We start from the raw sequence: 23924 nt of genomic DNA, 5'->3' as shown, positions 1-23924 counted from the left end.
ATATGAAATTGTCTTTCGTATAGGCCTGGTTTTTTAAAATTAAACTAATGAACTCTTATGTCATTTTCTCACGTGAGAAAAATGTCTAACCACCTTCTTATTTAATGTAGTTTTGGCCCCTGATGAGGTTTTCTTTTCTCAGTTCTATTTGTTGATATTTGTGGCATCAGAAGTAGATGAGCTAATTGTCAGAGTCATCCCAAGGTGGATTTTGGCATAGCAGTGCTTCATGTTTAAACTGAAAGGGGGTTATCTTTTACTTTTTCTTGCATGTGGTTTGGAAAAATATTAAGAGAGGAACACTCCTATCCCCTGTGTTTTTAGAATTTGACACTTGGTGAAGAATAAATAGATCTAGGTTTCAAGGCAAGCTTTGTCATTGATTGGCTGTATAACCTTGGTTAGAACATGTTTCCTCTTTGGGCTTCTGTTTCCTCATCAAAAATATGGAACCCATACTGTTGATAAAAACACTTCAAGTGGTTTGTTAAGACTTTTAAATGAGATGTACTATCCTTTGAAAAGTATGAGTCATCTTCAAATAAGGGCTAAATTCATGAATAAAGTGAAAATTTGTAAAGCGTATATAATGAAAATTTCACTAATTTTGGTGAAAGCCCATCTTTATTAAAAATACAAAAAAATTAGCCGGGCGTAGTGGCATGCGCCTGTAGTCCCAGCTACTCGGGAGGCCGAGACAGGAGAATCACCTGAACCTGGGAGGTGGAGGTTGCAGTTAGCTGAGATCGCACCACTGCACTCCAGCCTGGGAAACAGTGAGACTCCATCTCAAAAAAAAAAAAAAAAAAAAAATTCACTAATTTTATAATTGAGTGATATTAAAGGAATGTTAAAGCAGAAGTTGTGACTGGGTAAGAATATAATTCTGAAGCATAAAATCACATCTAATGTTGCAGAAAGCTCATATAATGACAAATGTCTATTTATTTTAAGGAAATGAATATATATTGGTATGTATGCATATCCATTCATTTAAGAATGAAGAAACTGATTTTATTACCTGAATTCTTCTTCTATAGAATTTGGCCATATGTATTCAATAAGAGAGCTCTCTCCTTGACTACTAGGACACACACAGGCTCGCACTGGAGCTCAGGTCCCAGAAGGCAAGCTTAGGGATTCCTGAAACAGTTGTGCAAGGAAGACAATGAGAGTTTGGACTTAGATGAAGCAGTCTTAGTACTGAAGGTGTGATAGTCTTTAGGCAGGCCTGGTGGACAGGGGTTATTTTAGAGCTTTCCTGGGACTTCCCATTTATTCTCAGTTCGGATCTTCAAAAAGATTTTGCTCATTCTGGAAGTCATCCTGCTCAAAACTGTGATAATCAAGGACCAGAGTCACAGAAAATCAGGATGGCTACAGATATTTGGAATTAATCCCTCAAACCTGTTCTCTTGTTTCTAAACTTATACTCCAGAAAGACACAGCGCTCATGCCACTTGCCACAGTGGAATAAGCCCACCTAACTGATTAAAGGAATTGGTGGGTGGGTGGCAGTTGATTACTGAATAAGAATATCTTCATTAACCTTTTAAGATATAAACATGAAAAACAATGGAATAATTCTGTTTCCATTTTATTTTATTCCATTTTATTCCATTTTATTTCTAGATCCATGAGGGACCATAGCTCTCTGTTCTCTGAAAGCTTCTCTCCCTCCTTTGATGCCTTACCCTGCAAAAACTTGTCTGCATTGCTTGCTAGCTCTGTGGCTTTGGGCAGTTAACCAATGTCTCATGCTTGAGTTATTTCATCTTTAAAATGAAAGTGATGGATTCTGTGCACATCATTGGATTGTTGTGAGTTCAAGCAAGACAAAATGTTTGCATGAAAGCACTTGGTAAATTGTAGAGTTATGTCCAAATGACAAGTGTTACTCTTATTGAAAACATACTTGGAGGAAAAATCTAACATACAGTATCAGTTGACCACATTGTACAAAACTTAGTTTAAGGCCTCCTTTGCCTGTCATAGTTCATTGTGTACTGAATTCCCTCCAAACCTATCCAGGCAGAAGCCATCTTCTGGTGAATAATAGCAGAAAATGCCATCTGTTTCCCTTCTATTCGTTATAAATCCTTAATGCCACCTTAGGCATGAGACTAGTGCCTGTGAATAAGTAAACTGTGTGTTTGTAATACTCTGTTTTTAGTTCTTTCATTAATTGAGGAAAAGGTATAAGCATTTCACATTCTGAATTCATATGTTTATTACTTAGTACCGTGACCATAATTAAAGAAAGGCCCTGTCTCTACCTCTAAAGACTGTGCTTTTAACTTGGGAACTTCAGGGAATACAATGAAGAGCCAGGTTCTGGCAGCTGTACGCCAAGTGTGTGAGTGTGCACATGTGCATATGTGCCAGCTTTTGAAAGTGAGTCTTCTAGGCCAGTGTTTGTTATGGCTTGTGCAGCTTATGAGCTCTTGTAATATATGCATGTTGTTCGGGTCTTATTTCCTGTTCACTGCATGTAAAGCTGTGGAGTCCCTGTTTCCCTTTTGAAGTTTTCTCTCAAACAGTTCTAAAGGTACAGAAGAGTAGAGCAGAGAATATAGAGATCTAAATTAAGCCTATTCAGTTTTGTCTTTAGAAGAAAATTGTTACTTTTTTTTTTTTTTTTTTTTTTTTTTGAGACGGAGTTTCACTCTGTTGCCCAGGCTGGAGTGCAGTGGGGGGATCTCAGCTCTCTGCAGCCTTCACCTCCCGGGTTCAAGCAATTCTCCTGCCTCAGCCTCCCGAGTAGCTGGGATTACAGGTGTACACCACCATGCCCAGCTAATTTTTGTATATTTATTAGAGACCAGGTTTCACCATGTTGGCCAGGCTGATCTTGAACTCCTGATCTCTAGTGATCCAACCACGTCGGCCTCCTAAAGTGCTGGGATTAGAGGTGTGAGTCACTGTGCCTGGCCAATTGTTAACTTTTTAAAAATGCTCAACTATTCATGTGAAGTAACCCAATATAGATAATACAGTGGATCAAGATTTGCTTTTTAATTTTAATTGACATCTAGAATCCAGTGATAAAGGGGAAGACAAAACCTTTCCTCGTCCTCTTGGCCTTTCTTGACCATACCATTTACACAAGTCCTGAACCTGTCAGGTGTTTTCAGAATTTGTGTTTGTGATTCCTTTTTCTTTTTTATTACTTGTCTTTGCAATTTCCAGATTAGTCTCCTGAAATTAACTCTTAAGTGTACTTTTAAGTCTGTGGTGTGGCCCTCTACAAGGCTTTCATAAAATGTAATAAATTAGTATCTACACTAAACAACATAATTAGAATTGATTATACATAGTGCGAAAGAGCTCTATGATTTAAATAAGGATTTCTGACAGATCTGTTTCTAACTAGCAGCCTCCTTATAAACACAAACAGTTATTTATAGTTATACTGCTAACTACTTTACAGGAGGTGGGGAGGGTAGAGCAAGAGGAAGAAAGGACCCATTTGAGAAACTTAAGAAGAAGAGCTTCTGATCGCTTTAAAGATTTAACGTTTGGATTTATAAGCATTTCACATCAGGGAACCAAAGAGAGCAGATAATTTCATTTACTGTCATTGGGTTAATTTGATCTAGTAAGCAGCTTTGAGTATAGATTATAAATGACACCAATTTATATGTACATAGATTGTATAAATAAGATATGAGTGAGGAACATGATGTACACTGGCATTTTCTTTGTTAGTGTCAATGTAATTTAAAATGACACTTACCGGATGGGGGATAGGATATTAAGTGATGATCTCACATATAGTGCCACTTAAATGTTGGAGGTAAGTTAGTAAACCCTTTTAAATGAAGTAAGTATGGCAATACTTAAAAATATATATTTTGGAGAAAGCCAAGTTCCATTAGTGGAAAAACAGTGCTCCATTACCAAGGTAAGTTACTTAGCCTTGTTCTTCAAGATACTAGTGTTGCCTATGTAGCCAGTTGTTAGCAAGTAAATTGCTTTCCTCGAAATAGTTTCTGTGGTGATTTTTACTGATTTATCAGAAAGCCAGAATTTACTTCTGTGTTTCTGCGTTCACATCCTTTTTTCCTCCCATCAGTGAAACTGTTACGAGATTCATCTTTCTAAAATAAGATTTTAAAATTATCTTGCTTCCAGCCATGGCCCTTTTTCTCAGAAATCTTTAAAGGTTCCTCTTTTACCTAAAGCTCTTCATTGGTTATTTTGAGCTTGGTATTCAGTACTCTTCATCTTCTGGTGACAGCTTACTTTCTCTCTCACTGCTTTGCCACATATATCCTCTCTCTGATTGCCCAAGCTGCTTCCCTAAAAATGTGTCATTCATTTCCCTCTACCTTTGCCTGCACATTCTTCCTGCCTAACCACCGTACTTAAGGGATAGTCAAAATTCAACTTACTTTTACAAAGCCTACCTTGACCCTCTAGCAGGAGTTTCTGGATTCTTTTATTATATTTATTATCTTATTTTCCTTTTTTAATTAGTTATTTTATTGCAAATATAATATCTCCCCAGTGAGATAAATTCCTAAAGGGATAGCTTAAAGTATCAGTTTTCTGGGTCACTCATTAGTGCCTATCATGATGTTTGAAACATGTAATATTGTTGATTGTGTTGAGTACTATTTATTTTTACCTTTAGGTTTACCATTGCTTGTTCAGAGAACAATTGCGAGAACTATTGTGTTACAAGAAAGCATTGGCAAAGGTCGATTTGGAGAAGTTTGGAGAGGAAAGTGGCGGGGAGAAGAAGTTGCTGTTAAGATATTCTCCTCTAGAGAAGAACGTTCGTGGTTCCGTGAGGCAGAGATTTATCAAACTGTAATGTTACGTCATGAAAACATCCTGGGATTTATAGCAGCAGACAATAAAGGTCTGTAACATTTGCTTTTCCTTATGTTATATATAACAAGATCTCTTTAAGTCTTTACAGATATGGTGACTAACCATCATCAAAGTAGATGAGACATAGATGTCTCTCATGTAGATTAGACCCATTAAGTCGAATACAATATATTAGTAACTTTTAGAACTAGGAACTTCTTCAAGATTTTCTTGACTCTTGATAGCATTCCTAAAATCTCTTAATGTTTTATAAAATATAAAAGAGCTATTTTAAAAAGCCATGTACTTTGTTGGTTTAGTTTAGGGCAGTTAGTTATTGAGAGTACTCATGATATAGAAAAGATATATAAACTTGCTCAAAATTTTGAGAATAGGGCTCAGATAGCTGTTTCCTTTTAGTCTCTTCCTGACCAGTAGGATGTTTCAATATGGACTATTGACCTTATTAATGGGGAGAGTAAAAATAACTTGTCAGTGTTCTGAGTTGCCAAGGGCTAAATAGATGAATCTTCTGGCAAACTCAAAGAGATAAATTGTTTCTTCAACCACCCTGCCATTGGTAACTGTACGGACACTTTTCTGCCTATCATGCTGGTGCCTGAGGCCCAGCGTCAGGTCAGATGCTGAAGAAGGAAGGAAGCCTGTCAGCAGGGAGTCAGAATGAGTGGGGACTGCAAGCAGTGACCTTAGACTGTGCTGCTGCCACTTTCTTAGCTTCCGTTAATACCTTTATGCCCATGATTCCTACTTTTTTTTTTTTTTTTTTTTTTGAGATGGAATCTCGCTCTGTAGCCAGGCTGGAGTACAGTGGTGCAATCTCGGCTCACTGCAGCCTCTGCCTCCTGGGTTCAAGTGGTTCTCCTGCCTCAGCTTCTCGAGTAGCTGGGACTACAGGCGTGCACCACCATGCCCAGCTAATGTTTGTATTTTTAGTAGAGATGGGGTTTCACCATGTTGGCCAGGTTGGCCTCCATCTCTTGACCTCGTGATCCACCCACCTCGCCCTCCCAAAGTGCTGGGATTACAGGCATGAGCCACTGTGCCCAGCCCCCACGATTCCTATTTTTACTGCCTCTGTCAGAGACTTGTGTTTCAGCTCCACTCTTGTCATCCCTACCCCTGAATCAAATGTATTTCCCAGCTTTCCTATTTAAAAAAAAAAAAAAATGCTGTCATTATCTCTTAGCTTGGCCAGACCTGTAGTCATCTTTTTCCTTCTCCCACCTTCCATTTACTTTAGCAATATTTATTTATTCAAATATTAACAGTGTTTAACCTCAGTTGGTAATTATGGGTGATTTTTATTATTTTTCTTTTAGCTTCTCTGGGTTTTCAAGTTTATTTACAAGCATGTACTGCTTTTTTTTGTTGTTGACTTTTATTTGTAGAAAATTTCCAATATGTAGAAAAGCAGAGTAGTTACAGTGATCCCTCATCGTCCAGCTTCAACGGTTGTCAGGTCACTGCCAATCATAATTGATGTCTGATCCCGCCTACTCTGCCCTAACTGTGTTATTTGAAGCTGGTCCCAGACAATATGTTTTCATCTGTAAACACTTATAAAATGTAATTTGTATCTTCAAATGATGAGGAAATGTTTTTATGAAACAACCACACTACCATTGTCAGTTTTTTAAATGTTATCAAATATCCAGTTAGGTTCAATTCTATAATTGTCTCCTATTAAAAAAATTATTTATTCAAATTATGATTCTAAGTCCACACGTTATATTTAGTTGATATTTCTCTTATGTGTCTTAAAATTTAGGTCCCCCCTTCATCTTTTTTCTCCTCTCGCAGCTTATTTGTTGAAGAAATTGGATTGTTTATCCTGAAGGGCCTATCACATTCTGGATTTTGCTGATTGCATTTCCATAGTGTCTCTTAACTTGTTCTTCTATCTTTTCTAAAAACTGGTAGTTAGATTTAGAAGCTAAACCTAATTGGAGTTTTATTGGTTTTCTCAAAATACATACTAAGGATATTATATACATCCTGTTGCATCATATGTGGAGGTATATAGTGTTTGATTAAGACAGGGGCAGTGAGGTATATGATGGATGTAGGTAGCGATTATCAGTGGCACCTGACAATGCAATACCTCTTAAGTTAAAAACAAAACAGGCAGGGCACAGTGGCTCACGCCTGTAATCCCAGCACTTTGGGAAGCCAAGGTGGGTGGATCACGAGGTCAAGAGTTCAAGACCAGCCTGGCTGGCCAAGATGATGAAACCCCATCTCTACTAAAAATACAAAAAAATTAGCCAGGCATGGTGGCAGGTGCCTATAATCCCAGCTACTTGGGAAGCTAAGGCAGAGAATTGCTTGAACCTGGGAGGTGGAGGTTGCAGTCAGAGCTGAGATCGCACCACTGCACTCCAGCCTGGGCGACACAGGGAGACTCTGTCTCAAAAAAAAACAACAAAACAAAACAAAAAATAGTAATCAGTCTGACCAAATCCTTAGTTCTCATTTTCATTTCTGCCTTTAACACCATTTATTTCCTCCCCCAACTCTTAAAACAACCTTTTCTTTATTTACTGTGTTTGATGACCCTAGACTTTCCTTGTTCCTTCTTACTTCTTCATAGTTGTCTTTGTTTTCTCAACTCTTACTCTTCTCACTGGTTCATATGAAGGTACTGATTTTATAAGTGGTAATTTCTTCCTTAAGAACATAGCCACATTCATGGTTTCAAACTCTACCATGTTGGCAACTCTCAAATCTCCATTTGAAAGCTTAAACCTCACCCAGGGTCTGGATTTTGTCACATTCCAAGTTACAAACACAGCAGCACAAAATGTTGGTGAGTCTGTGCCCTGAACTTCTAACCAGGCTGATGCTGTCATCTGGTGGTCACCATGGGAACTAGCTGACCCTACTGGCTCTTCCCTACTCCCTTTCTTTCTTCTTTGTCAGGGGTTAATGTACTTTCTCTGAGCCTAGCCCCTCCACCTCAGTTCCTTTATCTTCTCCTGATTTAGTTAATTCCACCCCCGGCAGCCCTTTATATTTATGGCCCCTTACATATAACCTTCCTTCTGTCTTGTCCATAACCTGCGGTTTCCCTTTCTTCCATCTGCCTGTCTTCCACTTTGTTTCTTGTATTTGTGAGCTTTTCAAAATTCAGTAATGGTTAAGAGGCATGCAAATAAGCTAGTGATGTGCCTATATCAAGGAAAAGCAAGGGTGCGAGTTTGGTCAGAATCAGTTTATAAAGTTCATGAAGAACAAATTAATACTAAGTCCTTTTAAATGTACCCAGAAATCTCCTCCAGAATCTTCTGAAAAGTTTCTATTCCTTTCTTAATCTCTTCTAATCAGAGTTGGTTTTCTTCTTCAACCAAATACCTTCAAAATAGAAGCTGTTTCATGTCAATATGGATTTTTTCTTTTGTTTTACAACCAGCAGGGAAAGAAAGAGCACAGTTTATGTACTTCTTACCTAAAGAGTCTAGTATTCCGTTTTTTAAATCTTAACAGTCTTACAAAGTAAGACGTTATTCTTGTATAAAAGGAGAAACAGGCTCCTTGTCAGTAACAGGCAGGCGGTGGATTCCAACCAGGTTAGAATGACTCTAAGCGTCCATCTTTTACTGGATTGTGCTGTCTCCTAATGTTGTAATGCTTTTTTTCTTCATGGCTTAATTAAGTATGTGGTTTTCCAGCTACTTCTAGGTTAAATTAGATTGTCGTGGACCAGTCTAGCTTAGGAGCCTAGCTAGTGTCTTTACCATTATTCCTATGAGAAAACATGTTTTAAACTCGTGTTTTGGCTTACAGAGGAAATTTTGGAACCCACGTTCCTCGTTGTTTGAGTTTAGTCCCAGCTTTTCCAGTTTTGCTCCTGACATTTCAGTTCCTATTTCAGCTTCCCCATGTGTTAGAGGTATCACTATTTCTGTTTTTCTAAGCTAGCAACCTTGGAATCATAATCATCTTGTCTTGCGTCTTTGTGAACTGTGTACACAATCTGTCACTAAAGCTTGTCATTTCTTGTTGAAACTCACTTTCAGTTTTGTCCCATACTCTTCCATTCCCACTGTGGCCACACTGGTCTCCGGAGACTTCTCACCTCCTAGCTTCCCTCTCTGTTCCCTCCTTTTTTTTAACCTTCTCTCCTTCCAGGAACAGCCACTGAGCACCCAACCCGACCCAGAGATTTTTCTAGGCACTTAAGAGTGCCAGCTCTGATACCAATTATCTGTGAAGACTCAAAAAAGTCACCATCTTTGTCTCTTAAATGGGATTAATTATACTTGCCTTATCTCAAGAAGAGGGGCTTACTCTGAGGAACTAAAGGATGTGTACATAAAAGTATAAAACAAACAATGTAGAAGAAAATGTGAAGGAAATACAGACTTAAGGTGGCATTATATTGCAGTGTATGACTCAGGATTGAGAGTAAAAAGTAATAACCATTGAACAAATAAATCATAAATGGTCTGCAGCCCAACCGAAATGTTAATTCTGTTTTACAGACAATGGTACTTGGACTCAGCTCTGGTTGGTGTCAGATTATCATGAGCATGGATCCCTTTTTGATTACTTAAACAGATACACAGTTACTGTGGAAGGAATGATAAAACTTGCTCTGTCCACGGCGAGCGGTCTTGCCCATCTTCACATGGAGATTGTTGGTACCCAAGGTAATTCTATAAGCAGTTCTATTATTTAAGCTTTAAATTTTCATGAATAATGTCTATGAAAATAGAAGGTGGGGGCTGGGCCTAGTGGCTCATGCCTATAATCCCAGCACTTTGGGAGGCTGAAGTGGGCAGATCGCCCGATCTCAGGAGTTCATGGCCAGCCTGGGCAACATGAGAAAACTGCATCTCTACCAACATACAAAAAATTAGTCGGGCATGGTGGCATGTACCTGTAGTCCCAGCTACTCAGGGGGCTGAGGTAGGAGGATTACCTGAGCCTGGGAGGTCGAAGCTGCAGTGAGCAGACATCATGCCACTGCACTCCCACCTGGGTAATAGAGAGAGACCCTGTCTCAGAAAAAAAAAAAAAAAAAAAAAAAAAAAAAAAAAAAAACAGTAGGTGGCCTAACTGGAGATATTTAAAACAAATTTTTTAGATGAGAACATTTTATCTTTCAGTTCAAAATTTCAGGTAGAGCTAGGAATCTGGAAATTTGTTTAGAGATTCTCTAGTCGTTGTAACAAAACTGTGATTTTTTTTTTTGAGTTCTTAAAAGTAGCATTCAATCTTACGATTTTTGAGGATCTCAGTTTCAGAATTCAGGTCCAAGTGAATATATTTTTATGTGTAGTATCAAATGAAATGTGAAAGTGCTTTGTAAACATCAACATGCTATGTAACTGTTATCTGGCCATCTAATAATTATATTTGACCTTGAGATAAGGAGACTGCATGAGATAGTTTTACAGTTGAAAAATTAAATACTAAGTTTTAGTTATGACATTTGTATGCTGTAGTTTTTGTGCATGTGGGATTTCAGATGCCAGTATATCTCTCTGCTCTAGCAGTTGTCCACTTGCAACCCAATGGCTCCCCCACTCCCCACTTTACATACAGCATAAGTGCTAGTTCACATCTTAGCTCCATCTTTGTAGTTATTATTATTATTGATTGTAACAGTTTTATTGGGTTATAATTCACATCATAAAGTTCACCCACTTAAAGTGTAAAATTCAGTGGTTTTTAGAATACTCAGAGTTGTACAGCCAGCAAACACTACAGTCAATTTTAGAATATCTTCACTCCAAAGAGAAACCCTGTAGCCACTAGCAGTCACTCCCCTTTCCTCCCAAACTCCTTAGCCCTAGGCAACAACTGCTCCTTTTTGTCTGTAGATTTGCTTATTCTGCACATTTTATATAAATGAATCATACAATATGTGGTCTTTTGTGACTGGCTTCTTTCACTTAGCATGTTTTCAAGGTTCATTTATGTTGTAGCATGTATGAGTACTTCAGTCATTTTGATGGATGGCTAAGTAATACTTCAGTGTATGGATATGGCATATGTCATGTATCCGTTCGTTGATGGACATTTGGTTTGTTTCTTTTGGCCATTGTAGCTAATGCTGCAGTGAACATTTGTGTACAAGTTGTATGTAGTTTCATGTTTTCAGTTATCTTGGGTATATACCTAGGAGTTGAATTACTGTATCATATGATAACTCTATTTAATGGTTTGAAGAACTGCCATACTGTTTTCTTAAAGTGCCTGAACCATTTTACATTCCTGCCAGCAGTGTATGAAGGTTCCAGGTTTTCCACATTATAATTATTATTTTTTAATAACATTTTCTAGTGGTTAGCATCAAAGATAATATACTTAATACTGAGTACATTGCAGTTGATAGGGAAGTGATGATCTACATGCTTGGTTCCTGGGCTGCTGGAATATCAGTCTATGGCTAAGTTTCTTAAAAAGAATTCATAAGGCACCAACAGATAAACTGATAACTTTTTTTTTGCCCCAGTCTTTGAGTTGTTCATCTTTTAAAGCATGGTATTGTCCACATTTTCTTTAAAGAAATATAATTTCAGTGACTTTTGGTGTAGTGATTCACTTGAGTTTAATAATGCCGTAAGTATTGTAGGTCATGTGGGCTGAAATGCTTTGATAATTTGGATTGGGAGAAGAGACTTTTGAACCTAAAGATGTGAGTTGTGATTGGTATTACCTTTTAAGCAGTCATGTTTAATTTTTGATTCTTTAGGAAAGCCAGCCATTGCTCATAGAGATTTGAAATCAAAGAATATCTTGGTAAAGAAGAATGGAACTTGCTGTATTGCAGACTTAGGACTGGCAGTAAGACATGATTCAGCCACAGATACCATTGATATTGCTCCAAACCACAGAGTGGGAACAAAAAGGTATACTTTTGAACAACTATATTTAATATCTTCTGAAATCACCTTTTTTCCCTTCTCTTTCATATATACATATCATTGCTGAAACTCAGCTTAAACTTGCACTTTATTAGATTGCCAACAGGTAAGAAGATCTCATGGTCTTGCCTGCTCTGAAGCCAGAGTTACCTGACTTAAAAAGATGCCTGCTGATGAAAGGTTGCCCTTCCAGAAAATATCATTAGGCATGTTAATTATAATAACAGTAGTAACTAACGTTTATAGGGCACCTACTATGTGCCAATCGTCTAATAGGTCTTTTACGTATATTACCTCATTTAATCCCTTCTCAAATACTGTGCAGTAGCTAGCCCTGCTGTTTTCATATTTCAGTTCCTAAAAATATGCCTTTCTTGCTTTCTTAGAACTTTTGCACATGCTGTCTCCTGGAGCATACTTTACCCTACTGTTTCTCAGCCTCATACCCACCTTTCCCGTAGGAAGTTTTTTCTAGTCCTCAAAAATCTTAGGAGTCCCTGCTAGGGACTGTCATAGCACACTGAACTGGGACCATTGAGGCACTTATGCATTATGTTGTAACTGTTTATTTATTTGCGTATATATTCTATTAGGTGCAAGCTGCTTGAGAGCAGCCTTGTATTCCCAGCATCCATCACAGTGCCTAATACATGGTAGATCCTCAGTAGATATTTGTTGAGTCCATGAGTCTTCAAAAGAACTTAATTAGGTAGGTGTTATTACCCTTTAATTCACAGATGAGGAAACCACCTTGAGGAGGTTAAATAATATGGCCAGCTTCATGTGGATGATAAGCCGAAGAGCTGAGATTTGAACCTGGGCATTTCTGACCCAAACCCCTTATCACAAGCTGTCACAGCATTTTTTCAAACTACTGTCTTGGCCTTGGAGACAGCTGGAGAGCCAGCAGCATTAGTCTATTCAAATTGCATGTATAATTTTGAGATTTCTGGATTCCCTGGGGACTCTCAATTTTCCCATCCAAGTACTAACCAGGCCCGACCCTGCTTAGCTTCCAAGATCAGACGAGATCGGGCGTGTTTAGGGTGGTATGGCCGTAGATGACTCTCAATTCTCAACCAGCTAAGGGGTCCTTGTTAGTGGTTGCTGTAGGTCTCTGTGGGTCCTGACCCATAATTTTGGTAGGTTTTTGAAGCGTCAGTATGAGGACTGGCATTCTTTTGTATCTATTATTTTTTTCCCTGGAGTATATTCGTGCCCTTCCTTTCATCCTCAGTGAGAAGACTTCTAAATTAAAATGCATGGTTTCTACCTAGTACGTGTATAGGTGGTGTACATTAGGACACCTTTAACAGTCACAATTGTTATGTATGTCTTTCATTGGAAACCAAGATCATGAGGCAGATAGCGTGAAACTGCTATTTTAGCATTTTGTGGGATTTAGTTGACATCATTAATGTGCAAACCAGTGTGGATATTTAATATTTTTCTTGAGTCTAATATTTGTTATGTAATATTGTGTACATATGTCTATGTATAAAGAAATGTCTGAAAGGATGTTCATCCAAATGTGGCAGTAAGGGGATGATTTTCAAAGTTCTTTTTGCAAATTTTTTTTAGGTACATGGCCCCTGAAGTTCTCGATGATTCCATAAATATGAAACATTTTGAATCCTTCAAACGTGCTGACATCTATGCAATGGGCTTAGTATTCTGGGAAATTGCTCGACGATGTTCCATTGGTGGTAAATTGCTCTCCTCTCCCCCAATAGTTTGTCATGAGCAGAAGTTGTTCAAGAATTGTCTTCTTGTTTTAATTGAATGAAATTATGTACAGTCCATTATCTGAAACAGGATGTCACCGAGTGCCAGAGAAAACAAAGGCGATGAAACCTTTGGGAGGGGACAGTGCCATGGTGTGCACATGCACAGCTCTAGCCTAGTGTATTCTCTTCCTGTTTCCATTTGAATCTGGAGACTCATCAGAACCCAACCCCTTGTTATATTGGAATATAGTTCTTTAGAATGGACAGCTGCTTGAGAGGCTCACCTAGGAAGCTGTTTCTAGCATGTACCTGGGTGTCAAACTTATTTTTTTTCTTTGAGATTGTGGTTATTTTCTCCAACTTGATAGTTACAATTACATACACAGAATACAATTATGTTACCATTGTGTTGTTTTCTAGAGTTAGTTTGTTTTAACTTCTAGCTTTTTAGATGGAGTACTTTTAATGTTTACTCAGGAAACAGTCTCTTAGGCTTGGGGACCTAGACTTGGCTGAGACCTAGTGCCTTAGGTTTTTGAAGCAGTGAGGGACAGAGTATTCTCTGTATTGTAGTAAATAGGATATATTATTGACAGATGCAAGTAGAGAAAGGGACTTGGCACCTTAAACTTGCCTCATAAGATTCAAGTCTCACTGATAAGGTATATATATCCCTGTGCAAGTGAGAGCCTGCGCACTTACAGAATAGAAACTCATTTGCTGCACAATAGGGTTCTAGGGGAAAATGTCAATCTGGTCATCACAGCTCATAGTTTACTGTCATTTCAAATAGGCTTTATTGATCTCATGGCAATACTTAGTTTCAAGGTGTGGGTGGACTATCAACTCAGGGAAGTGGCTTGTGGATACAGATGTGGATGAGATAGAGAAAGCTGTAATCTCTGTTCCACATACCTACTTTAGTAATGAAACACTGTAATAGGTCTCTCAGGTGATCTTTTAATGCCTTGGCATTAGCTGAATAAATTCATCAAAATTTAATTTTTTTTAAACTGATACAGGAATTCATGAAGATTACCAACTGCCTTATTATGATCTTGTACCTTCTGACCCATCAGTTGAAGAAATGAGAAAAGTTGTTTGTGAACAGAAGTTAAGGCCAAATATCCCAAACAGATGGCAGAGCTGTGAAGTGAGTATTTCTTTTTGATATTAGGCAATTTTCTAAACTGCTTCTGCTTAGTAAGCAAAAGTTTGCTACTTTTCTTTAAGGAAAACTTTTCTTTAAGAATTTTCTTTTTCATAGCAGTCAAACCAATGTTTAAAAACAGAATAATTTGGTTTTCATATTCAATTGTAAGCACATTGAAAGGGCCATGGAACATTTGCAGTGGCCTTTAGTGTATCAGAACATAGTTTAGATCTGCCGGGCGAACTAAGGCACGTATTTTTAAATGAATGCCTCCCTTCAGCCAGGGCAACCCAGAATACTAGACAGTTACTGGACATGAATGAGGAGACCTGTATTCTAGACCAGCCTGGCTACCATTTCAAGGGTCTGACTTTGAACAAATCACTTTAGTTCTCTGGACTTTAATATCCCTTTGTAAGGTGAGGAACTCAGATAAGGTGATTACAAAGGTGTTTCAAATGATTTTCCATTTTATTCATCTGATTGCCCAGATAACCGTTAACCAGGAATTTAGGGAAAATGCTTTTTTCCAGCAGTATCTGAGCTTCTCAACTTCAGCTCTAACAAAAAGTTTTAGAAACGTTTTTGTAATTGTAAATTTAAAGATTCGTAAGATGAATTTTATTTAACCTCTCCTTAATTGCTAGCTGTTACTATTACAATATTGGTGAAGCAGAGCATATTCCTCCAGGTTTGAAGATTTGTAGCTTAAAAAGGCTATAAAAAGCTGTTCAGTTCAGTAGTTGATTTTACGTCTTAAACTATTGTAGGACTCAGCAGAACCTCTGATAAGCAAGAGAGCTTGCTACCTCCAACAAAATCACATCTCCAGGCCCAAATAAATAAAATGTATTTCAGCATGCTTAAGGAATTTGCATGTGACATAGTTTAATAAATGAGAGTGCTGCTAGATTTTGTCTTTTAGAAATTTGATCTACTTGGGAGGCTGAAGTGGGAGGATTGCTGGAGCCTGGGAGGTCAAGGCTGCAGTGAGCTGAGGGCATGCCATTGCATTCCACTTTGGGCGGCAGAGTGAGACCCTGTCTCAAAAAAAAAAAAAAGAAAAATTTGATGTGAATACTTCAAAGTACAAACTTAAAATTTCAGTGTGAGGTCAGATTTCTTCTTTGCTTTGCCCAGCTCTGGTTTAGGATTCGGCCTTTTCAGGTTTGCTAAGTGAGTCACTCTTTGTCCACCTGCTTTCCAGCACTGGCACCAGTACCCTATTGATGGAAATTTATGTAATTTCTACTCATTTGCTATTACAAATAATGCTTAAACAATAACAAGTGTATATGTCATTTAAAAAGAAAATTTACACGTAAAAATTCTTATCCAGACCAATGGAAAATGGTGCATGCATTAATTTTTTTTTTTATATTTTCTTGTAGGCCTTGAGAGTAATGGCTAAAATTATGAGAGAATGTTGGTATGCCAATGGAGCAGCTAGGCTTACAGCATTGCGGATTAAGAAAACATTATCGCAACTCAGTCAACAGGAAGGCATCAAAATGTAATTCTACAGCTTTGCCTGAACTCTCCTTTTTTCTTCAGATCTGCTCCTGGGTTTTAATTTGGGAGGTCAATTGTTCTACCTCACTGAGAGGGAACAGAAGGATATTGCTTCCTTTTGCAGCAGTGTAATAAAGTCAATTAAAAACTTCCCAGGATTTCTTTGGACCCAGGAAACAGCCATGTGGGTCCTTTCTGTGCACTATGAACGCTTCTTTCCCAGGACAGAAAATGTTGTGTAGTCTACCTTTATTTTTTATTAACAAAACTTGTTTTTTAAAAAGATGATTGCTGGTCTTAACTTTAGGTAACTCTGCTGTGCTGGAGATCATCTTTAAGGGCAAAGGAGTTGGATTGCTGAATTACAATGAAACATGTCTTATTACTAAAGAAAGTGATTTACTCCTGGTTAGTACATTCTCAGAGGATTCTGAACCACTAGAGTTTCCTTGATTCAGACTTTGAATGTACTGTTCTATAGTTTTTCAGGATCTTAAAACTAACACTTATAAAACTCTTATCTTGAGTCTAAAAATGACCTCATATAGTAGTGAGGAACATAATTTATGCAATTGTATTTTGTATACTATTATTGTTCCTTCACTTATTCAGAACATTACATGCCTTCAAAATGGGATTGTACTATACCAGTAAGTGCCACTTCTGTGTCTTTCTAATGGAAATGAGTAGAATTGCTGAAAGTCTCTATGTTAAAACCTATAGTGTTTGAATTCAAAAAGCTTATTTATCTGGGTAACCCAAACTTTTTCTGTTTTGTTTTTGGAAGGGTTTTTGTGGTATGTCATTTGGTATTCTATTTGGAAAATGCCTTTCTCCTACCAAAATGTGCTTAAGCCACTAAAGAAATGAAGTGGCATTAATTAGTAAATTGTTAGCATGGTCATGTTTGAATATTCTCACATCAAGCTTTTGCATTTTAATTGTGTTGTCTAAGTATACTTTTAAAAAATCAAGTGGCACTCTAGATGCTTATAGTACTTTAATATTTGTAGCATACAGACTAATTTTTCTAAAAGGGAAAGTTTGTCTAGCTGCTTGTGAAAAGTTATGTGGTATTCTGTAAGCCATTTTTTTCTTTATCTGTTCAAAGACAGTGTTATTTTTTAAGACATGAATTACATTTAAAATTAGAATATGGTTAATATTAAATAATAGGCCTTTTTCTAGGAAGGCGAAGGTAGTTAATAATTTGAATAGATAACAGATGTGCAAGAAAGTCACATTTGTTATGTATATAGGAGTAAACGTTCGGTGGATCCTCTGTCTTTGTAACTGAGGTTAGAGCTAGTGTGGTTTTGAGGTCTCACTACACTTTGAGGAAGGCAGCTTTTAATTCAGTGTTTCCTTATGTGTGCGTACATTGCAACTGCTTACATGTAATTTATGTAATGCATTCAGTGCACCCTTGTTACTTGGGAGAGGTGGTAGCTAAAGAACATTCTGAGTATAGGTTTTTCTCCATTTACAGATGTCTTTGGTCAAATATTGAAAGCAAACTTGTCATGGTCTTCTTACATTAAGTTGAAACTAGCTTATAATAACTGGTTTTTACTTCCAATGCTATGAAGTCTCTGCAGGGCTTTTACAGTTTTCGAAGTCCTTTTATCACTGTGATCTTATTCTGAGGGGAGAAAAAACTATCATAGCTCTGAGGCAAGACTTCGACTTTATAGTGCTATCAGTTCCCCGATACGGGGTCAGAGTAACCCATACAGTATTTTGGTCAGGAAGAGAAAGTGGCCATTTACACTGAATGAGTTGCATTCTGATAATGTCTTATCTCTTATACGTAGAATAAATTTGAAAGACTATTTGATCTTAAAACCAAAGTAATTTTAGAATGAGTGACATATTACATAGGAATTTAGTGTCAATTTCATGTGTTTAAAAACATCATGGGAAAAATGCTTAGAGGTTACTATTTTGACTACAAAGTTGAGTTTTTTTCTGTAGTTACCATAATTTCATTGAAGCAAATGAATGAGTTTGAGAGGTTTGTTTTTATAGTTGTGTTGTATTACTTGTTTAATAATAATCTCTAATTCTGTGATCAGGTACTTTTTTTGTGGGGGTTTTTTTGTTTGTTTGTTTGTTTTTGGGCCATTTCTAAGCCTACCAGATCTGCTTTATGAAATCCAGGGGACCAATGCATTTTATCACTAAAACTATTTTTATATAATTTTAAGAATATACCAAAAGTTGTCTGATTTAAAGTTGTAATACATGATTTCTCACTTTCATGTAAGGTTATCCACTTTTGCTGAAGATATTTTTTATTGAATCAAAGATTGAGTTACAATTATACTTTTCTTACCTAAGTGGATAAAATGTACTTTTGATGAATCAGGGAATTTTTTTAAAGTTGGAGTTTAGTTCTAAATTGACTTTACGTATTACTGCAGTTAATTCCTTTTTTGGCTAGGGATGGTTTGATAAACCACAATTGGCTGATATTGAAAATGAAAGAAACTTAAAAGGTGGGATGGATCATGATTACTGTCGATAACTGCAGATAAATTTGATTAGAGTAATAATTTTGTCATTTAAAAACACAGTTGTTTATACTGCCCACCCTAGGATGCTCACCTTCCAAGATTCAACGTGGCTAAAACATCTTCTGGTAAATTGTGCGTCCATATTCATTTTGTCAGTAGCCAGGAGAAATGGGGATGGGGGAAATACGACTTAGTGGGGCATAGACATCCCTGGTCCATCCTTTCTGTCTCCAGCTGTTTCTTGCAACCTGCTCTCCTGCTTGCTGGTCCCTGACGCAGAGACCATTGCCTCCCCCACAGCCGTTTGACTGAAGAGCTGCTCTGGAGACCTAGAGTAAAACGGCTGATGGAAGTTGTGGGACCCACTTCCATTTCCTTCAGTCATTAGAGGTGGAAGGGAGGGGTCTCCAAGTTTGGAGATTGAGCAGATGAGGCTTGGGATGCCCCTGCTTTGACTTCAGCCATGGATGAGGAGTGGGATGGCAGCAAGGTGGCTCCTGTGGCAGTGGAGTTGTGCCAGAAACAGTGGCCAGTTGTATCTCCTATAAGACAGGGTAAGGTCTGAAGAGCTGAGCCTGTAATTCTGCTGTAATAATGATAGTGCTCAAGAAGTGCCTTGAGTTGGTGTACAGTGCCATGGCCATCAAGAATCCCAGATTTCAGGTTTTATTACAAAATGTAAGTGGTCACTTGGCGATTTTGTAGTACATGCATGAGTTACCTTTTTTCTCTATGTCTGAGAACTGTCAGATTAAAACAAGATGGCAAAGAGATCGTTAAGAGTGCACAACAAAATCACTATCCCATTAGACACATCATCAAAAGCTTATTTTTATTCTTGCACTGGAAGAATCGTAAGTCAACTGTTTCTTGACCATGGCAGTGTTCTGGCTCCAAATGGTAGTGATTCCAAAAAATGGTTCTGTTAACACTTTGGCAGAAAATGCCAACTCAGATATTTTGAGATACTAAGGATTATCTTTGGACATGTACTGCAGCTTCTTGTCTCTGTTTTGGATTACTGGAATACCCATGGGCCCTCTCAAGAGTGCTGGACTTCTAGGACATTATGATGATTGTCAGTACATTAAACTTTTCAATCCCATTATGCAATCTTGTTTGTAAATGTAAACTTTTAAAAATATGATTAATAACATTCAACCTGTTTATTACAACTTAAAAGGAACTTCAGTGAATTTGTTTTTATTTTTTAACAAGATTTGTGAACTGAATATCATGAATCATGTTTTGATACCCCTTTTTCACGTTGTGCCAACGGAATAGGGTGTTTGATATTTCTTCATATGTTAAGGAGATGCTTCAAAATGTCAATTGCTTTAAACTTAAATTACCTCTCAAGAGACCAAGGTACATTTACCTCATTGTGTATATAATGTTTAATATTTGTCAGAGCATTCTCCAGGTTTGCAGTTTTATTTCTATAAAGTATGGGTATTATGTTGCTCAGTTACTCAAATGGTACTGTATTGTTTATATTTGTACCCCAAATAACATCATCTGTACTTTCTGTTTTCTGTGTTGTATTTGTGCAGGATTCTTTAGGCTTTATCAGTGTAATCTCTGCCCTTTAAGATATGTACAGAAAATGTCCATATAAATTTCCATTTAAGTCGAATGATACTGAGAAGCCTGTAAAAAGGAGAAAAAAACATAAGCTGTGTTTCCCCATAAGTTTTTTTAAATTGTATATTGTATTTGTAGTAATATTCCAAAAGAATGTAAATAGGAAATAGAAGAGTGATGCTTATGTTAAGTCCTAACACTACAGTAGAAGAATGGAAGCAGTGCAAATAAATTACATTTTTCCCAAGTGCCAGTGGCATATTTTAAAATAAAGTGTATATGTTGGAATGAGTCATGCCATATGTAGTTGCTGTAGATGGCAACTAGAACCTTTGAGTTACAAGAGTCTTTAGAAGCCCTGCCTAGTGCAAGTTACAATATTATGGCGTGTTCGGGGAGTGCCCTCCTGTCTGCAGGTGTGTCTCTGTGCCTGGGGGCTTTTCTCCACATGCTTAGGGGTGTGGGTCTTCCAGTGGGGCATGATGGACCTGTCTACAGGTGATCTCTGTTGCCTTTGGGTCAGCACATTTGTTAGTCTCCTGGGGGTGAAAACTTGGCTTACAAGAGAACTGGAAAAATGATGAGATGTGGTCCCCAAACCCTTGATTGACTCTGGGGAGGGGCTTTGTGAATAGGATTGCTCTCACATTAAAGATAGTTACTTCAATTTGAAGGCTGGATTTAGGGATTTTTTTTTTCCTTATAACAAAGACATCACCAGGATATGAAGCTTTTGTTGAAAGTTGGAAAAAAAGTGAAATTAAAGACATTCCCAGACATACTAAGACAATTTGTTGCCTATGGACGTCTGCCTTACAAGAAATACTAAATCCTTCACACAGAAAATAAATGACACCAGATGGTAACCTGAATCCACAGGATGAAATGAAGAGCACCAGAAATGGTGGATATATGTACAACTAGAAAAGACTGTATGATTGTATAGCTGCCATAAATTACTACAAATGCCCTGGCTTAAAGCAACACCTATTTATGATCTCAGAATTCCATAATTCAGAAGTCTAGGCATAGCTCAGATGGTTCTCTGCTCCATATTTTAAAAGGTCAAAATGAAGGCATTGGCTGGGCAACATTCTTTTCTGCAGGCTCGGGATGAATAGGCTTCCAAGCTCATTGAGGTTGTTGGCAGAATTCAGCTCCATATGGTTGTAAGACAGGTTGGCCAGGGGTTGTTGTCAGTTTCTAGAAGCCACTCAAATTCTTTGGCTCGTGGTTCCCTCCTCCATCATCAAAACCAGCAGCAATGGGTTGAATCATCCTTGCACTTTTCTCGGATCTCCCCTTCTGCCTTATCTCTCCACTGTCTCTTCCACTGCATCTCTCTAATGCTTCTGCTTCCCTCTTCTGATTTTAAGGGGCCATGTGATTACTCAGGGGGCCATCTGGATAATCCAGGATAATTACCCTATTTAGTAACCTCAGTTTTACCTGCAAAGTCCATTCACTGCAGTACCAAGATTAGTATTTGATTAAATAACTAGAGAATGGGAATCTTGGGGAAATATTTGCCTACCAAAATAAATGTAAGTTATCTTTCAGTAGCATAAGACTATATAGTAATTACATCACCATACTGTTGGGTTTACAATATAGGTGCAGTGTATATTAATAACAAAGGAGTGGGTAGGAAATGGAACTCTATTGGGACAAAGATGTATTTTATTAGAATTAATTAGTCCTAATTTGAAGATGATTGTAATAAATTGAAATGCATGCTGTAGAGCCTGGAGTAACCACTGAAGCATCAATTTAAAAATATATTTAAAAAAACAAAATGGTACACCAAGAAATATTTAACACAAAAGGCAGAAAGAGAAGCAAAATGATAGACATTTGGAAAACAAATAGCAAAATGGCAGCCATAAGTAATCATGCCAATAATTTCATTAAATGTGAATGGACTAAATAGCTAAAAGGTAGAGATGGTCAGGATGGATTTAAAAAGAAAAAACTATATGGTGTTCACAGAGGCACACTGTAGATTCAAAGACCAATAGCTGTAAAGTGAAAGTATGGAAAAACATGTAACATGCAAACAGTAATCGTAAGAGAGCTGGAATGTCTATATCAGTAAAGTGGGCTTTTAAGACAAGAAATATTACTGGAAATATAGGATATTTTAAAAAGCCAATATATCAGATATAACAGTTAACATATGTATATGCACCTAACAGGACCCCAAAATAACGAGAAAAATGATAGAATTGAGAGGAGAAATGGACAATTTAATAATATTTGGAGATTTTGACACCTACAATAATTGATAGAATGACTCAATTGAGAATCACAGGCATACAAAAGAATGCTGTCAGCCAAATTGTCCAAACATTTGCCACCACCCACCACGAACAGAATGCACACTCTTTGCTAGTGCACATGGAACATTCTCCAGGGGAAACCACATGCTATTTCATAAAAGAAGTCTCAGTGAATTAAAAGGGATGAAATAGTAGAAAGTATGTTCTCTAACCATGTTTAAATTAGAAGTCAACAGAAAATTGCAAATCCCAAAATATTCGGAAATTGAATCACACATTTCTAAAAAACCCATGTATTGAAGAAGTCACAAAGGAAGTTAGAAAATTTTAAACAAATGAAAAAGTACAGCATGTCAAAATTTATAGTGTACAGCTAACGCACTGTTTAAAGGGAAATTTACACTTTTAAATACCTATACTTTAGAAGTATTAAAGCCAGTGGGGATAGCTGCAAAAATACTTAAAACACAATATTAGGAAACTGAATCCAACAACAGATAAAAGGATTTATACACCAGGACCAAATGGGCCATATCCTAGGACTGTAAGCTTCATTTAACATCAAAAAATCAATGTATTATACTAATAGAAGAAACAATAAAACCCATATTATTATAATAACTAAATAGCCAAAGGAAAGAACATTTGACAGAATTCAGCACCCATTCGTGATGAAAACTCAGCAAACTAGAAATAGAAGGCAACTTCCTCAACCTAGTGAAGGGCATCGATAAAAAACTCACAGCCAACATACTTGATGGTGAAAGAATACTTTTCTCCTTAAATCAGAAACAAGTCGAGAACATCCTTTCATCATTTCTATTCAATGTTGTCATGGAGGTTCTGTCCAGTCCCTGTTCCCTCTCCCTACAAAAAGACTAGAAAGACATTAGGTTGGGGAAAAAAGTAAAACTGTCTTTATTAAGAAATATTACCTGTCAGATTCTAAAGAATCCACCGGAAAAAAATTTTTTTTGAAGCTACGAGACCTAATTCAGCAAGCAAGGTTGTAGGATACACAATCAATATTAAAAATTGACATTATATTAGCAATGAACGATACCTTCAAAAGTAAACTCAGAATAGCGTCAAAAAGAATATAATAATACATTTATTTAATTGAAAAAATATTGCCGAGAGAAATCAAAGGATCTAAATGAGAACTTCCATGCTCATGGATTAGAGAATTCAACAGTGTTATGATGGCAATTCTCCCCAAATTGTTCTGTAGATTCAACTCAATCCCTAGCGATATTCCAGAAAGGTTTTTCTTTAAATTCACAAGCTGATCCTAAAACTTAACATGGAAATGCAAAATGTCTAAAAGATCCTAAATGATTTTGAAATGCACAAAATTGGAGGAATTGCCTTACCCAATTTCAAAACTTACTGTAAAGCTACAATAATCAAGACTTGTTTATTGACACAAGGATAGTCAGTCA

The 23924-nt window shown here is 37.2% G+C and overlaps 1 protein-coding gene across 5 annotated transcripts in view; it reads left to right on the top strand.

Annotated features, from left to right (window-relative positions):
- Positions 1–20450, top strand: part of TGFBR1 (transforming growth factor beta receptor 1) — a 48506-nt gene extending 28056 nt beyond the window's left edge. For all 5 annotated transcript variants that reach the window (XM_001159299.7, XM_009456991.5, XM_063787630.1 and 2 more), the window contains 6 exons: positions 4637–4867; positions 9321–9488; positions 11540–11696; positions 13293–13417; positions 14461–14591; positions 15983–20450. In XM_001159299.7, coding sequence (XP_001159299.1) covers positions 4637–4867; positions 9321–9488; positions 11540–11696; positions 13293–13417; positions 14461–14591; positions 15983–16108 — 938 coding nt within the window. In that variant the 3' untranslated portion in view covers positions 16109–20450. The remainder of the gene's footprint in view (positions 1–4636; positions 4868–9320; positions 9489–11539; positions 11697–13292; positions 13418–14460; positions 14592–15982) is intronic.
- Positions 20451–23924: the final 3474 nt, after the last annotated feature.

This window comes from Pan troglodytes, chromosome 11, assembly GCF_028858775.2.
Source record: "Pan troglodytes isolate AG18354 chromosome 11, NHGRI_mPanTro3-v2.0_pri, whole genome shotgun sequence".
Classification (NCBI taxonomy): domain Eukaryota; kingdom Metazoa; phylum Chordata; class Mammalia; order Primates; family Hominidae; genus Pan; species Pan troglodytes.
This window is presented reverse-complemented; position numbering and strand designations above follow the sequence as displayed.